Raw genomic sequence first — 18,274 nt, 5'->3', positions numbered from 1 at the left:
AAATCTTAACCCAATTATTTTAATCCTAACACTTCTAAATATTTTAATCCAGATACAAAATTGGGCTCAAAAGAAATATTAATAGATGTCTTGGGCTCTTACCAAATGTTTTTTCAAGAAAAGATTTGGGTTTACAAAATGACTTCATTTAATAGAAATATTTGTTTCGGCCCAAAATTTAAATTCATTTTTCCAATATTACATGTCACGTTCTTTGGTTTCCATTCGGATCTTTCTTATTGGTTGAAATAGAGTCCCTCAACGTATAACGAACTTGTGCTTAAAAAAAAGTTCCACTTGTACAAATGACGTCTTCACAAACAAATATAAAGATAGATAAAGTCGGGGTGTTACACATTAGGATCATCTATATTAGCATAACCATCATTTAGCCCGCCAACAACTCTATCTCCAATAGATGCAATCCGATTCAAAAATTCTTTCAACTTCGATGCCTCATCAGATTCAACACAAAAAAGTCTCATATTTTTTGGCAACCAAAAATTATGACCGAAAGTTTTCTTACAAAACCTTAATAATTTATATCCACAATAATCATATTGTTATTAACTAAAGGGAGTATGGGACGAAAGAAGTATGTATAAATAGTATAAGATGAAAACTAAATAATATATATTGCTGCTAGGAAAATTATATATAGAACAATTTACACCTGTGGTTTATTGGGCTTGCTACAAATTTAAAGTAATTGTTCCTAAGATCTCTTCATCGATATCTATTAATTGACTCAATAATAATCTTTATTCGCCAACCACTCGTTTTAGCCTTCGAATAGTGATTGGATACCTCTTTTGAGTTCTTGTTGTTGGAAAGAAAACTACCTTGTCTTGTTCCGTTGCCTCCCAACTGAATAACATAAAACAATTTAATCACCAAATAAACATAAATTTTAAAATTTTTGTCACAATCATAGTGGTCTTGATGATATACCTAAATTGAGTGACCAATCGATGAAGAAAAACCGAAAGTTCGACCCTAGCAAGCTCGGCTCCCGGGCAACGTCTAGGGCCTCCCCCAAACGGATTGAACATGTTTGTCGCACTAGGTGTGCCTAAACCATTTTTTTGATCCTGAACAAAATTCAATCACAAGTTGTATAATAGTCGTTAGCGGGTTCTGAGATTGGTAAGGAAAGTGTAATAAGTAAATTAAGGCGTACGAAGTGAATATACCTGCCACCTCCACGGGTTAAAAACCCGAGCATCTTTGAAGTGATGATGATCCATGTGTACCCCTCGGAGAGAGGCAAAGACCTTGTATCCCTTGGGAATTGTATAACCTTCTAATTTCAAAAATAAAATAGCATAGTTAGGAAATGCTTAGCACATTTCTTTGATATTTAAACAATTTGAAACTCACCTTTGATAGTCACATCGGTCATTGCACGTCTAAACACACCACTAATTATGTTAGCTACTCTTAGTGTTTCGTTCACCACCTAAAATAAAAAGAAACAAAAACTTAAAACTCAATAAAGAAAATGAATTTTACTTTTTAATTCAAAAATGAACTTACACATTGAGTGAAACACATGGCTTTGTAATCTTCCCATTGAAGAGCTTCATTTTCTCCCCTTTTCGCCCTGATTTCTTCATGCTCATCCTGTCAAGAGAGATTTTTTTAGAATAAAGTTAATTAACAAGTATATTATTAAATATTTAATACACCATTTAAACATAATCTTGACAAGTCCAGCTTCATAAATATAAACAGTTACTCCACTATAACTCACCCTGTTACCAAAATAAATACAGTCCATTTTTATGAATGTCCAGAAAAGGAAAGTTATCAAAATAAAACATTATGTTATAACAGCAAGTAATAATGAAACAAAGTGTTAAAAATAGTACAAGATGAAATGACAAAAGTATCCCTAGGAGTGTTAGTTCTGACAAGGCTGAGACATAGGTGTGCAGAGTGTTTGTCTTGTGGTGGCGACCATTAACGTTGTCTGTCTACACAATACTTTGACTATATGCTCTGATAACTTTGCCTATTTTTTTGACCATACCACTATGGCAACTCCTTATTCATACTTCATAATTTAAAGTTTGAAAAATGAAATTTATGAGATTGAATATTGGAAAATGAGTAATTCTTTACGTCGGAAAATAGAGACAGTGTGACCGATCATCACGGGTAATAATTGGCGGAGAAGAACTGAAGGGAATTTCAAAACTGTCGCACCGTGTGTGAAGTCAACTCTAAAATAATTGTATATTTGATCTATGACAAATATTATTCTCGTAATTCACAATGTGAAGTAGAAAAAATCTAAGCAATGATTGATGTACGAAATAGAATTTGTCAAACCAATGAAACAAGATAATCGTTGGACTAGCTACAACACTGCAAGGGTCGATACAGTGCAGGTGTCGATCGGTTCGATCGACTTGGATCCAGATAATGGATCCAAGGAGATTTTGGTAATAGAAAAAGGGGAAATATAGTTATGGGTTGATATAGGACACAACATGCGCACGTGTGAACATGAAAGTTGGGGACTTTGAATAGTGAACTATCCTTTTCATTGAAATTGACATTACCCTCAAATTTCTCACTCACTTTTTCTTTACTACTGATTTTTCTTCTAATTATATATTTTGTAGTTAATGTTTATATGAACAAAAATTTAATATATTTGTCCAGTGGCAGGAACAAGTTGGGCGCATGTAGCATCATCCTAGGCCACTCGTGTGGTTGTCTGTAAATAAATATCAACATTTAACTTCTTTTATTCTTGATTTGTCCTTTTCTTCAAAGAATTTACATGATTAGAAGGAAAATTCCTAGTGGTAAAGTCTCATATTATAAGATTTGTTATTTAATCCAAGACCACTCTAGTAACATCAGGTGTTTTAGTAGGATAAATCATGCTTCGATTATTAAGTGTGGCAAAAATTCAACTTATTTAAAAGATATAAGTGTGAGATATGAGAGTTACTTGATCGGTTCGATTAATAAACTCAACTAGTTAATCGATTAGCCAAAATCCTTAGTGAAAAGAATAACACAACTCTATTAGTGAAAAGAATAAAAGAATCTATAGTCATAGTCAAACATGCAACCTTGTAGGTGAAACAAATACGCTATCACTGGGCTACCTAATAGTACTATATTTATTATCGATCGGTTATTGATTTAACCAATAACTAAATCAAAATCGAATTTTTCGACTGCTAATTAACTGATGCACGACTAACTGATACTCGCCTGAATAAAAGAGAGATTGTTTCAATTTATTAAATAAATATTGTGAGGTAGGATTCAATTCATCTCAAATTGGTGATAACTTTGGTCCCACTCCCACTTATAGGATTATCCCAATTCTACCCAACAAGTAATTTTGTTCAAAGTTACCAATTCAATCAATATTAGCCCAAGTCAAGTTACGGTTTATTTCTAGAAATAAAAAAAAGTTCATACTTATGATTAGGGATGTTTCTTAGTGAGCTGTAGTAATTTTTATAACCAAACGACATGTCCGCACCGTGCAAACTGCCGGCATCATCATGGCAAATTATAATTAATTAGTGTGGGATCACATCACCTAAAACAAGAAAAAATTTACACCTACTTTAATCTTTTACCTAATTGATTAAGAATTCAAGTGTATTAATTTGAATTATGTAATATTTATAAAAGCATAATGACAGGTGTTAGGTTTTATTTCTTTTTATGTGACTTGATTTTGTGAGTTGTTAGAATTTTGTTGGATGAGATTTTGGATAAGGAGATGATCATCCATTGAAGCCTTGGGTCCACCAACAATGGTTGGCTCCTCTTTTAATACTTCTAGGATTTTTTTAATAAATTTATAGAATTATTTCATTCTTCAATAATAAATAAGAAGAATATGTGTCATAGATTTACACAAGTAGTGTTTTAATGTGAATATAAAGTAACCATGAAATGAACTATACTTATTCTTGCAACACTAAATCTCATAACAGTTATAACCAGAGATCTCAACGCACAAGACATTAATTATATATGCATGATGATTTATTCACTTTATGAAAAAATCACGAAAAAATTGAATTTCTTAGATAGTAATTCATTATTTTCGAAAAAATAAAATTAGAATTAATATAGAGAGTTACCTTGAGTTGGGCCAAAGCAAGAGGATGCTCGGTAAGGAATTTAACGGCGAGAGTCATAATAGTGGAAGTGGTTTCATAGCCCGCCACCAACAACGCCAGCATAAAATCCACTATTTCCTCATCGGAAAACCCGCCGCCTCCGCCTTCTTCATCCAATAGTGCCGCCAACATATCGTTCTTTGTCTCTCCTACTTCAACCTCTCTCCTCCGATCCCTCACCACCAAACTCAACGCCTCCGCCACCTTTCCCCTAGCCTAAAAACACACATTATTCCAAAAATGTCAACAAAATTATCAAATTTCTACTCCCTTCGTCCAAGAATAATAGACATACTTTTTCAGCACAAATTTTAATCAATATGAGTTGAAAAGATTGTTGTAATTAATGTGGGTCCCCGCTTATTATTCATAGTAAAAGTCAAAGAAATTCCTATTGCCAACTAGATAACAACGACAAAATGAGACTCCATCTGTCGGACACATAAGGAGTAGCATAATTTAATTGAAATACTTAAAAGGTATTCTTACTTTAATAGCTCTTCGGTATGTGGTGGAAAAAATGGGGAGAGGGATGGTGAAGAAGCCTTCAATTACTAGCATGTACTCATTCATGAGATTCTCAGTCCATTCACAAGGATCAAAGCTCATCAATTGTTTCACTGTTAACTGAAATGTTATCTGCACATTCATCAATTTAATTAAATTAGATCATCATGTATATTAAATAAAAGAAAAATAAAATAAAATCCCATGTCACAAAAAAGCATGTATAGGGGTATAGAACCTTCCTTAGCATATCCATACAATGATGAGAAAACAAAAGATAATGGGCCAAAAGGCTAAGAGAATCAATGGGTCACACTTCATGCACATGTGTGTGGGTTCATTGTGCTGCTAAAGCTCAATCAGTCATAATATAGGCAACATCAACAAAAGCACAAAAAAGAGAGATTTTTTTTTATTAAAAACACACACATCCGAGCGGGTGTGTGTGGTTGGTTCTATGCTGCTGCTGCGATGCAATCACATCGCAACAACAGAAAAAGAGGTCATAAATTTTTTTTACAAAATCTTAAAATTCATTTTCAAATACTATCAATAATTTTTCTGCATTCGCTCCCCTACCAATACGTATCGGAATCCGAGTCACCAATTCTTTAAATAATTTCATTTTATTTATATTTTTAACAAGCAAAAAAGTGCATCCTAACATGAAATCATCACGCATGCACTCAAAACTCTCCCACTCCATGAAACTCGATTGCGTGCTAACATACGCCTATTTCTCTACACACAAGTTCTAACATGCGCCGCCTTTAGTTTTTTTTTAAAAAAAATTTAAATTAACCACTTTACCACTAGGCCAACAGATATAATATTAGTTTTAATTTACTTTCTGATTCAAACATTAATTTGTATTATTACCTTTTTTGCCTCCTCCATGAGGAGGACGCGGTCGGACCAGGACTCCATGTTGAGGCGCACGAGGCGGTCGACGTCGAGGAGGAGGTGATCGCGGATGATGGCGTTGTTGGCGAAGCTCATGGTGAGGGAGTGCATCCGCTTGTGGAGGCTCCCTCGCATGAGGAGGAGCGAGTGGCGGCCGAGGAGGTTCGATATCGAGCCCGGGTAGCTCGACTCGAAGAGCCGGCCCTCGTTCTGGAGGATGAGCCGGTTCGTCTCCGGGTCGGCCGAGAACACGGTCGGCTCGCCGAAGAGGTGGGTGGTGAAGACCGGGCCGTACCTCGCGACGCGGTCGTCGATGAACGGCTCGGGATTCTCCGTCTTGTAGGCGGAGATGAGCTGGAGGGTCTCCCCGATGAAGGGGAGGCCCAGGCTGCCCGGCGGCAGGCGGCCCTGGCGCCGGGCAGAGGAGCGGAGGAGGAGGAGGAGGAGGAGGGAGAGGGAGAGGAGGAGAGAGAAAAGGAGCATGATGGAGGGGGGTGGGTGGGGTGGGGGTGGGGAGTAATGAGAGCACACGGGTGGATATATATGTATTTATATGTATATCTGTGAAAGGGAAGACTGTGTGTAGGAACAGAAGGGAAAAAGAGGGTTGGGATGCGAACGAAATAAATGTCGGAATTTAATGTTTTTAAAAAAAAATTAATATCAAATCGTTATTTTTTTAATATTGTGATAAAATAGGATATGAGCAATTAATGAGGTTACCATATGTGAGAATTGTGAATATTGAATTACTCGAAATATTGTCCAAGTCTGACTCGGCGCGTGTGAAGAAAAGTGAGTTGAAAAAGTTAGTGGAATGAGGGTCTCGTACTGATAGTATTGGTTTTATAATAAAACGTGGGTGTAAAGAGTTAGTAGAAAGTATGGTCCATTTACAAAAAATAGAAAAAAAACAAAGTGGACAACTTTTCACGGTTGAATCAAAGTGGTAAAACTGGACAACATTTGACGGACGGATGGAGTAATTTGGATATCAATTTTAGAATCGGTTTGATTGATTTGGTATGATTTTGCAGACAATTAAGATTTAGGTGATGATAGGCTTGATTACTTAGTTACGTGACACTGTTTGGCATAGTCAACGGAACGATTTGGTATTGGAGTCGTTTCTCATTTTTAACTTCTTGTAATCTTTCATTTCATTCTCTTTTGGTATGAATTTAAATTTCAATAAATTTATTCAGACAGTCAACACAGCGTCAACTTAGTCAACGAACAAATTAATACGTCAGTAATTTATAGAGAGATTATAAAATTGGTATGCAAAATCAGAATAAAATTTAAAAATTTATAGCAAATTATATACCATAAATTATGCATATACTAGTACATGTTAGGCCATTCTCTTCATACAAGGAATCTTATCCTTTCAAAATCATAAAAAGGGACACTACATGCGTATTTATTGATATCAGATTTCATACTTAAGTTAGTCGTAAGTTTATAAATTATGCAAAATATTTTTCTATTTTGGGATTATATTAATTATTATTCTATTTGTTTAGTGATATATATATGCTATATAAATTAAACTACAATAATGACATGTGAAGTGACACTAAACTATTACTACTATTTTCGACGCGGACGAAATTAATATCACTACAAAATAATAATTTTAGTAACGATAGCGATGTAAAAGTAAAGAGATACGTGTAAGTCTTAAGTTCTAATTCCATAATTTTCTTGAAATATTTCTTCATGAAATATCTAAAATAAAATATCTACTAACTAATCCAAATTGACTGGTCATGTAAAAAATTAAATCAACACTATTACGATGGAGACCAGAGTTAATTTTATTTACATCAATAGTTGTTGTGGATAGTATAATTTGCATAAATAAAAGTACTCCATATTTCAAGAATATTAAAGAATACACTTACCAAATAAAGTAGTCTATAATCCATTGCAAAAGCACTCGATCACGTGATGTTTACAAGCAGTATGATTAAGACGAGATTTAAAGCAATTTTTTATTTAGTTTGCTTATTTTTATATAATTGGTGAAACATTGTAATGTAATTAATTAATGTGAAGTGTGACTCCATCATATCAAATTTATTGTTTAAAAATGGGACCGGCCCGGGTTTGACCCTACCTGACCTAGTTCAACTTTTCCCCTTTTTTTTAAAATAATTTTTATTATGAAAAATAATTACTTTCACATTAATCACTTTTAATCATAAGAGTCATCCAATTTTTACTTGAAATATAGTGTTACTTTTATTTATAAGAACAATTATTTTTATTTAAAGAGTATATACTGTTATATATAACAACAATCGCTATAATCAATATAATTTTTATTTAAACACAATTAAAGTTAAACTTTGTTTACTTTGTTGACTTGTTTTTTCTGCTCGCCGAATCTAATTTTTTATCTTTTATTTTTATATAAAAAAGTACTAGTATAACTAAAGTGAATTTGTTTGTGCAAAAATCGATACAGTGCACCTGCTTTGCTTGCTATGCACCGAATTATGAATAGTTTAGTACTAAAATTTTATTTTATTTTGGGTTACAAAATGTTCAAATAAATAAGATGGTAAGTAGCGAGAAAGTAGCAATATATATGATTCTAATTGTTACTTACCATATGATTGTGGTCTGAGATTTTGTGCCTAGTAAAAAAAAATTGTAATTTTAATTAATAAATACATTTATAATTTAGTAAATTTTAATATTATTTTATCCGATGCAAATATATATATAGAATTTTAAGCTCCAAAATTATATCAATTGAGTCAAAATTTGTATACACAAGACTATACCAATTAAAATAGAGACAAAAATTATTTAAATATATGGAATCTTTCTGGTTTACACACACACAAACATTCTATTCCATCAGACATTATGTCATCAATTATAGATTAATTAAATTAAACCAATCGACAGAGTTCAAAATATACTCTTGATTCTATGGTATCTCTGATGAGATAATCCAACTACTTCCACTGAAATTCACAATATAGACTACAAAATTGTTTTTTAGTGGATATAAACTTTAGTGATTAATTAACTAATAAGATTAGTAGTTGATTTGAGACAGATTACCACTCATTACTAATTCTGGGATTTGGACAAATCAACACTTTCCAGTTGGATGATTATTTATTTTTATTTTTATTAATATTGGGGACAATGCTTTTCATGGGACAATTAATTTATATTTAATCCAGTTCATGAAATTATTGCTAGCATTGGATCTTTTGCCAGCCTTGTATAAGTTGGATTTGGACACTAATGAAAAATTGTTTAGTTTATCAATTTTGATTTGATTGGTATATTTCATTAATGTCCATATACCAGCTTAGTTATATCTTTTACAAAAAATGAAAATGTAGCCCACAATAACACTTATTGTAAATTAAAATTGCTTAAATGGTTCAAAGTAGTGCCAAATAAGATTGATTTTTGTTTGTTTTACTATCCCAAAATATAAAAATAATTTATCTACTAGGATGGTTTTGGCATAAAAAGGGATGGATGAATATAACCTTGGTCATTTTTCTAATTAGTTTTATTCTCGTCACGAATAAAAATAATTATTTTAATAACCAAAGACCAATTTAGAACTAAGTTCGACCATCTGAACTCCAGAAAATATTTCACATAATTTTTAAAATTAAATAAAAATAACATCTTCCTAGCTTTTTGGAGAGGCATGTACTTAAAGTTAAGTTTGAATCTGATCGGTATCGATAGCTCATAAGCCATAATTAATGAATCTGAGACTTATAATTGTATATTAATTGGTTGTTTCACACCTTAATTAATTCCAAATTTAAATTCAAATTTGATCTAGTAACGCTTTCTTTATTTGTAAAGATGGTTTATTTTGTATCTCTGCAGAGGGACAAATTGAGTACAAATTCGTCAGAATTATTGATGAAGCAAAGTGATTTGATATGTCTATCATAATTTGGTTTAATCTTTCTCTTGTTTGCAAGATTTGATAATAATGATAGTATCCTTCACACCTCCAAGATTCGATTTTGATTGAAATTAGCATGTGGCAATACTTAAAACGAAATTTAATTGTTCTTAATTCAATATACCAATTCTCATTTGGTTCTAATTTTGTACACAAACTTTTATCATGAATAGCTAAAACGACAAACTAATTTCATCGTAACTAAGCCGAAGTGACATAAACGTCCAATTATATAGGCTAATACATCAGTAGATTAAGCTATTTAAACACTGACAGATCTAGATGGGGTCGACCAACCCCACCCCAACCTCTAATTGCATAAAATTCTATTAAATTTATTATTGGAGTTATCGTCGATCTCACTGTGTAACAGTTCCACCCCAATCTTTACATGTCATCCATTGTCAATGAGGAGTCTCGTACCGCCTTTTCTCTTGACGTCGATGAGGACCTAGCTTCTTCACTTTAATATGTCCTATCCCACGAGTTCAATTTCCTGAATCCAGAATTCCGTGTAGACATTTGAGACTTCAACAACAACAATAATTTGGAGACAATTAATGACCGTGTGAAAATTATAACAATTAAAAGCTTGTGTATTTAATTAGAAGCCTAAAGTCAATGTATATGTGAAATAAAAATTCGACAAAAATTCGTGTATCTAGGTTCATTTACCCCTTAAACTAATATCCAGTCTAATTTCAAAGTTTATTATGAATAAAAAAAATGAAATGTACATTAAATTTTGTGTATCTATCATTTTCAGATATCATTAATGGTATCTCTTGTTTTTACTCTTACAATTCTGTTTAGTTGCCGGTTTGTCGGTTTTTTTATTCTTCTTCACGAAACTGCCCTATTTCCCCACGGCCCCTCTTCAAAGTACATCTATTTAATTCAATTATTTATCAATGAGTATAAAACTTTGATATAAAAATATAACCGAAGAATGAAGAAAAATAATAACATCAATGGCTATCATAGCTAGAGATCTTGAAGGTTGTTCAAATGATGGAGAGCACAAGTATTTACTAAGTACTATCTTATTCTCTTTCTCATGTTGTTATGTAATGATTATATTAATTGAACTTCACTATTGTGTAAAGCCATTAACATAAAGTTGTATTGTTTTTGTTTTGTTTCTACATTTAACAAAAATAAGAGGAAAATAGTTATACTTTCCATCAAAATTTTAAAATGGTCCTTATGACCCTTAGGGTATGTTATACCAAAACATCAAAATAGGTTACAAATTTATTGTTCTTGATATTTCTTATATCCAATGGGAAGTTAGCAATGTAGCTAATAGATTACCAAAACTTGCTATTCTTTCTCCAAATATAATGGGTAGTTAGCAATCATACTCTTCTTTGTTTGTATATGATGCATCCCTCCATCCGCCATTTCAATGACAAATTTAAGGGGATGGGAGGGGACGATCGACCCACGAAACTGTCTTAAGAGTCTAAATATTCCCAGAGTCAAATTGAAAAATATCATAATCGTGGGTATAATTTATTTTCAACGCATATTTGATATTTATATAAGATTCAATAGACTAATAGTTAAGTTATCGGAAACAAACCAAAAGCTCTGTGGTTTAATTACGTATTATTACCAAAATAACTCTTAAAATATTTTATAGAATCCAATTTTTTGGCGAACACTACCGAAAATTCACCTAGCATTACACGAATACACCTAGTATATATTGCATCCTCACTCTCGAGTCTTATTGTTATTCTGCCCCTCTATTTTTAATTTCTGAATCCGTCACTGCACTTTTCGTTCCTTCCTAATCCACCATCAAGCTTCCCTTATTAGACACTATAGAGTAGTAGAACTCAAACAATATAGGGGAACATAAAGTAGGCAGAGATGTAATGTAGAACTGAATTTAACCAAAATGAAAAAAAGTTGTGTGGAAGGGATTGAATTAGAGATATAGATGGCAGGGGTAGACCCTAGTGCAACTCGTTTTCCATCTCTCTCCTGTGCCTTCGGACCACAATATATATCTACAACAACCTATTTATGAGATGGGGCCAATTCTTTTAAGCCATCAATCACACTTCAAATTGGCATTCCACACACTCCTATTTATCTTTATCACAATCCATTAAATATCTTTATTTATTAAAAAATATCTCCATTCGATAACAATAACAAAAAAAAAAAAATCTGTTCATTCAGTTAAAAATTTCATGTTCGAACTCAACTTAGGCACCTGAAAAATAATGTGTCTCAGGGTTAATATCTTTATTTGGTCAAAATATCCCAATTCGATAGGAATTGCAAAATGAATTGCCAATGTTTGTTCTGAATTGCGTTCGCAATCTAATAGTATCGAGTTTAAGTACCTGAAAGATAACGTGTCTCGCTAGAACAAGCAAAAAGAGAAGAGATCGAGAGTCAAAGTCATACTTGGGAAAGGAATCAAGCACAAGATACGAGGACTGGCTATGCACATGTGTGCAAGGACATGATGTAGTTCTAAAATCAAAGTCTAGATTGTCTAATGCCACTCTATGTAAAAATTTAAAATAAAATGAAATAAAAAGTGAGTCCCTTTCTCTCTTTCTGCAATGAATTGATTATGATGTTTTACTTACTGCAATATGCCATTTCCCAATGAATTATCGAATGGGCCTCTGCCCATGTGCACGTACGTGTGAATTGTGATACCACTACTATCAATAATAGATCTTTATTAAAAATATATTTATTATTATTAATAATAATATAATAATAAGAAGAACAAAATGAAAATACAAAAATATGAGGTAACTTCTTCTCTTTATATCGTAACGCCGACAATTAATTCAATTTATGAAACTCGTAGAATTAGATACAATGGAAAAGGTCTTCATTGTCGTTAGAAAGCGAAAGTTGTGTGACAGCAATCAAAGGCAACGGATGACAGATAAACAATGTATATGAACCTCAGCCTTTGAGAAGGGGAAGCTGCGGCATCATGGGTCAATAACAGTCCAAAAAATATAATTTAATATAGTTTTCTGGCTTCCATTATCTGTTATTCCTAACTAATTATTTGTAAGGTTTCCATAATATCATTCCCTAAACCCTATACAATGAGGGAGATATTGAAATAGTACTTTAGATCAATCCATAACACATTTAATGCCGACTATATCCTTTTCAAAACATGCTTTAGTTTCATGGATGACTATATATGTGATGTATCTCATTGCATTGATCGGAGCATTCATATACAGTGACTGTGGGTGTCGAAGACCAAGTAGTAAGCTATTTATACCAAACATTATTCTTATGACTAGATTCAATCCCCTAATCGGCTAATCCATATGAAAAGAAAAAGGAATTTCATGATCTTTTTCCAAACTAGGAAATCTTCGGTTTCGAGTATTTTTTGTGAATACATATTTTTCCTAACCAATTTAGAATTTGAAATATAAAATAGTATAGTAATTGAGTGAGGCCTTAATGACTCCATCAACCTAACACCCAATTATTTATATAGTCATTTAAAATTATTCTAATTATTAATTTTTGATAGAAAATTTATGTGGAATTCAAACCTAAATTGATTGTTTAAATTCTTACTAAATAGGAGTGTTAGCTAATGCGATGTAAAGCTTGGCATTCTAATTTGAATACGAACCTTCATTTTGTTTTTACTATCCTCACAAATCCCAAGTACTTTTACCATACCGATTTCAAAATGAAAAAAAAAAGTTGTCACACCATTTTTATTTGTAAATCACTATAACTGATATAGTAGTAAATTAAATTGGAGTTGAATGAAGTAATTAGTTATGCGACCAAACAACTGAAAAGATTCGATTAATTTGGTTTGTTTTACTTAGAACAGAGTTTTTGGTGTAACAAACTTTATCTCACAATCACATTTAATTTTTGCTCCATCAAACTAAAAGACTAGCATAAGTGGAAATATATGAACTACCGACTATTCCTTTTCATATAATAATTAAAATAAACTAAATCATAATGTATAATCATTTTTTGATTAGAGGTATATTAGTCATGATGATTTTCGGTTAATTGGTTCAGTAAAGGAATATCAAAAATTAAGGATTAAATATATTTTTCAAAATAATTTTGACTACCACCTAATTCATAACGTGGTAAAGTGGGTGATTACAAAATATAAATTAAATTATATACATATATGATATGTAAGTTAGTTTTTCAGATATCATACAAAGTTGGACTACCACATAATTTTAGTATGTACAATTTGAAATAATTGAGGTACAAAATTAGAAAGTAAAAATTAAATTTAATCATTTAACAACCCATGATAAATGGGCTTTTTAGCAAGTGTATTGGGTCATAAAATCTCTAATTTTCACTATTTTCTACATGGGCTTTATTGTACTATACACACTATTTTAGAAGCTTTTGACTCTTGTTAAAATTCTAATATCTTGTCCCACATCGACTTGGTGATGATCCTAGCTTCTCTATATAAGTGTGGATAACCCTCCCCCTTATGAGGCCTTTTAAGGGGTGAGTGGCCCATTTCTAATATGGTATCAGAGCGGGGCCCAAGTCGATGATGGTTTATCTCTTTATCTCTTCTCTTGCCTACCCACGTGATGGAAGTCCGATGTGTCATTCCAGCCCACACGTGAGGGGGCGTGTTAAAATTCTAATATTTTGTCCCACATCGACTTGGTGATGATCCTAACTTCTCTATATAAGTGTGGATAACCCTCCCCCTTATGAGGCGCTTTTAAGGGGTGAGTGGCCCATTTCTAATAACTCTCCCCCTGAATTATTTTTTAATTTAAATACACTATTTAATTTTAATACGGCACAACTTTTGAAATATTAAGTTTTTCATCCATTACATTAGTACTAATTGAATTCAATCTTCCAAAATAAAGTGAAGTGGTGGAAGAGGGAACCGACACAATGAAATTGAAGTAAAAGTTGTATACCCATAAATGAAACAAAAGAATTTCTTGGATTGACAAGATAGTCCACCTATGTTCCATTTATATCGACATTAGTCATAATTCCCTTCATGAAAAAACCCATCATATTAAATGAGACTATTACGTACTATTGAAATTTTGAATCGACATTAATCATAATTTCTTTAATCATTAACCTTGTCCCCCTACTTTTCACGTACATATATGATTATAGACATTAGATAAATATAATTTTGATCATCGTCACTCAAACCCTAATAGAAAATTATTTATTAATGAGTAGTGATACATCGAATTAAACTTGCTTCAACTGTTAATTAAGTTTGTTTTAATTTGTAATTATGGATATGATGAATAAATCAACTTTGATCTCACATTTTTCAAAATTTGACTTTAAAATCACAAATTTTTTATTTACTTAATTGTCTTATCCAGTCAAATTTGCACTATTGTAGCAAACAAAACGAGTAATCAGAAACAATGTTGTTAAGTTTATCACATTATCTTCGATTTTGCCACACGAGTTTCGATTTTGATAGATTATTAAAAATATCGATTTCAAATTCAAAATTTGAAAGATATAGTGCAAACTAGTTCAAATCACGAAATTTGAACTAGTTTTACACGTTTTTGGGGATTAGACTTAACTTGATATGAGTGAATATTGCTTGGTTTTAGTATGTTTCAATCAATATTCATACAAATTGGTTGTTTTCTAGTCTTTTAATGCGTCCGAAGCCAGAAATATCTCACTAAATGAAAAATGTATGTGGGGTTTCAAAAGTCTATTTGCGCCTAATAGATTTAACTTATCGACTTTTTGTTAGAGCTTCCGAATTTCTTATCTATCAAATATTTTCTAAAATTATTTGGATTAAATGACTCTCTTATATGTAGAATACACATTGCAAATTAACAAAAACTATCGATATAAATAAATACAACTCCACTCTATTGCTTAAAATTACAAAAATTGGAGAATCATTGTAATTCTAAGTGTTCCTTTAATTTACACCAACTCCACTCATTTAATAAAAACGGTGGTGGGATCCTTGCAAAGTTGCCATCCTCGCCTCGCCAGTTAAGATCTGAATCCTCGTACGCACAATGTTTCGTTTTTTTACTCTATCTTCTAAAATTTAAACCAATTAATATGAATCGAGATACTTATTGATTTCAAATCTCGATCATAACATGTAAATCTATTTTATCTATCTTGATACATACCAACTTTAATTTTTCCCAAATTTTATACGATTTAAAGGGTTTTTTTTTACGATTTAAAGCAGGGCTTTGACAACATTGAAGGCAAGTTCCGCCTCATGGGCCGCTTTAAGGCCCTGGGCCGTGATCTCCGCGTCGGCCCACCGGCCGCCTTGGCCGCCTCCTCGTTCCTCTTCAACACATTCTGGCACCGGACCATCTCCTGCGCGCGGCCGTGGGGTTGGTGGGGGCGCGGCCTTCGTCTTAGCCGGTGTGAGAGAGGCGCGGTCCGCGTTGACCAAGCAGCATTGGACTGCGTCCCGGATCATGTTGCCCTTGGCCCCCTTCCCCACGGGCCCCATCATGAGGGCGCGCAACGCGTCCACTTTCTCGGCCGCGGCCTTGGAGGCGGCCGCGTGCATCTTGGCGGGGTCATTGCCCTCGAACTCGATCTCACTGGCCTGGAGGAGGTTCGCGCAGAAGAGGGGGTCCGGGGCCTTCCTGCATACCTCCTCCAGACTAGCGTAAGCCTCGGAGGAGGGCCGAGAGGGCGAGGAGGGTGGATTTTTACCATTTTTGTCATTTTTTATTTTTAATTTTTTAAAAATATAGAGAAGTGCTTGTTGTTACTAATTACTCCCTCCGTCCCGTTATAGGAGTCCCGGTTGATCAATTTTGGGCGTCCCGCTTTAGAAGTCCCGGTTGAGATAAATGAATATAAAATGCCTACAAAGTGTTAAAAGTGGATTCCAACATCCACTACAAGTCTACAACTAATAAAAAAATGTTAAATGTGGGTCCCAACATCCACTACAACATTTATTTATTGGACACTCAATTAAAAGTGGGTCCCAACATCTACTACAATATTTATTTATTACACACACATAAACACTTTTTTCTTAAATCATATGCCCGACTCAACCGGGACTCCTAAAGCGGGACGGAGGGAGTAATTTTTTGTTGTTGTTGGATTTTAGAGTTATTTTGAATCCGTTATTTCGGTTGGGGTTTATCGCTATACGAGTTTTTTGCGACACATTTCATGTTTGCAGCTAATGTGTAATAATATTAGATTCGATTTAAAAATTTTGATTTGCCGTTTGGATCTTTTTAGTTTGAGGAAATTGAATGTAACCTTAGACCATAGTACTTTTAAAATAGTTTTGTTACTCCTATTATATTATGTAACTATGTTAATTTTTTTTATTAACTGATAGTTTTAGTCCACTGAATCTTGAATTGATGATTGTAGCGATATTCGACATTTTTGAGCCATGAATTCTTATTTTGGTTGTAAATGCATCCAACCTGCCTTGAAGGATATGGCATAAGCCATTAAATGGTCTGTTTTTTCTTTTTCGTACTGTTTTTCCTTTTTCGTATGTCTGTCAATAAATCTCTCATTTCAGTTTTACAACTTTTGGCAAGTGAACACCACCTTCTACTTACTTTTTCTACTGCTTTCTTTTATGTAGGCATACAATTTCTTAACTATTAAAAAATGAGACATCTGTTAGCAGATGGAATATGTCTTAAATCGGTTTGGAATGTTAGAAAATAAACACAAATAATATCATGAATGTAAAAGACAGAAACTCAAGGAATTATTCACCTAGTTTGATATGATGTGTATACACGTCTGTAGGCGACGCCAAACCAATGACTCTAATTCACTACATAATTTTCAGATACATTGAGAATGAGCTTAATCCTAATCTAGTTGGATTGTCATTATCGAAGATTAGTTAATTTTCTTCCTTTCAAACTCCATACTCAACTGTAAGTATGTTGTAGCTTAAGTTGACTTAATCCTGCAATCTCAATTTCGTCAAACTATCATGGGATTGATTTAAATTGAACGCATAAATCGTACAAATCTATTTTCTCAAAAGGTGTTGTGTTGCATCTTAATTATAGTTCCTCTATTTTCCTATAAAAGAATTAATTTATTTTCAATAAAAATCGCGCCAAAAAATACACCATATATTCAATCCACCGTAAAACACGCATTGCAACAATCCCTAGCTGAAAAAACGGATTACATAACTATAAAAACAAACAATCACTATTTCCAATTTTCACAATTACAAAAATGGGCAAATCCATCTCACTCATGTGTCCCTTCCTCCTCCTCCTCGTCCTCGTCCTCGTCCCTGCGGCGTCCGCAGGGAACCCCAGCGCTGGGCTGGACGAGGCATGCAAGAAGACCCAAAATCCGTCCTTCTGCAATCTCTTCCTCCAGCCCAGCGCGGCCGAGTTCACCACCAACGACCCCAAGCAAATGGGGTTCGCCGGCGTCAACGCCACCCTCAACAAAGTCAAGGGCGTCCGGGCCTTCATGATGGGGAAGGCCCAGAAGGGCGTCTCGAACCCGGAGCTCAAGGCGGCCATCGGTGACTGTATCGACCAGGTCGGCCGCGCCGAGAAGGCCCTCAGGACGGCGATTGGCGGCCCCAGCGGCGGCGAGGCCCCCTCGGCCAACGCGCCGCGGAAGCTCGGCGCCAAGGCCGTCCCCATAAAGGAGCTCGGCACCGCCACCCAGGAGCTGATGACGTGCCGTGCGGCGCTGCAGAAAAATGTGGGCACCGAGG

At 33.9% G+C, this 18,274-nt stretch overlaps 1 protein-coding gene across 2 annotated transcripts; it reads right to left on the bottom strand.

Annotated features, from left to right (window-relative positions):
* Positions 1-616: 616 nt before the first annotated feature.
* LOC125206039 (cytochrome P450 90A1) lies at positions 617-6,068 on the bottom strand. Of its 2 annotated transcripts, none has more exons than XM_048105316.1 (8): positions 5,550-6,068; positions 4,653-4,802; positions 4,125-4,379; positions 1,537-1,623; positions 1,381-1,459; positions 1,194-1,303; positions 952-1,091; positions 617-867 (listed from the first exon to the last, which is right to left on the bottom strand). In XM_048105316.1, exons 1-8 carry the CDS (start codon positions 6,054-6,056, stop codon positions 762-764), a joined length of 1,434 nt encoding a protein of 477 aa, XP_047961273.1. In that variant the 5' UTR covers positions 6,057-6,068; the 3' UTR covers positions 617-761. The 2 variants fall into 2 exon arrangements, with proteins under 2 accessions (XP_047961273.1, XP_047961283.1); XM_048105326.1 differs by having other exon boundaries at positions 1,194-1,300.
* Between the last annotated feature and the right edge of the window lie 12,206 nt (positions 6,069-18,274).

Source organism: Salvia hispanica, chromosome 1, assembly GCF_023119035.1.
Source record: "Salvia hispanica cultivar TCC Black 2014 chromosome 1, UniMelb_Shisp_WGS_1.0, whole genome shotgun sequence".
Classification (NCBI taxonomy): Eukaryota; Viridiplantae; Streptophyta; class Magnoliopsida; order Lamiales; family Lamiaceae; genus Salvia; species Salvia hispanica.
This window is presented reverse-complemented; position numbering and strand designations above follow the sequence as displayed.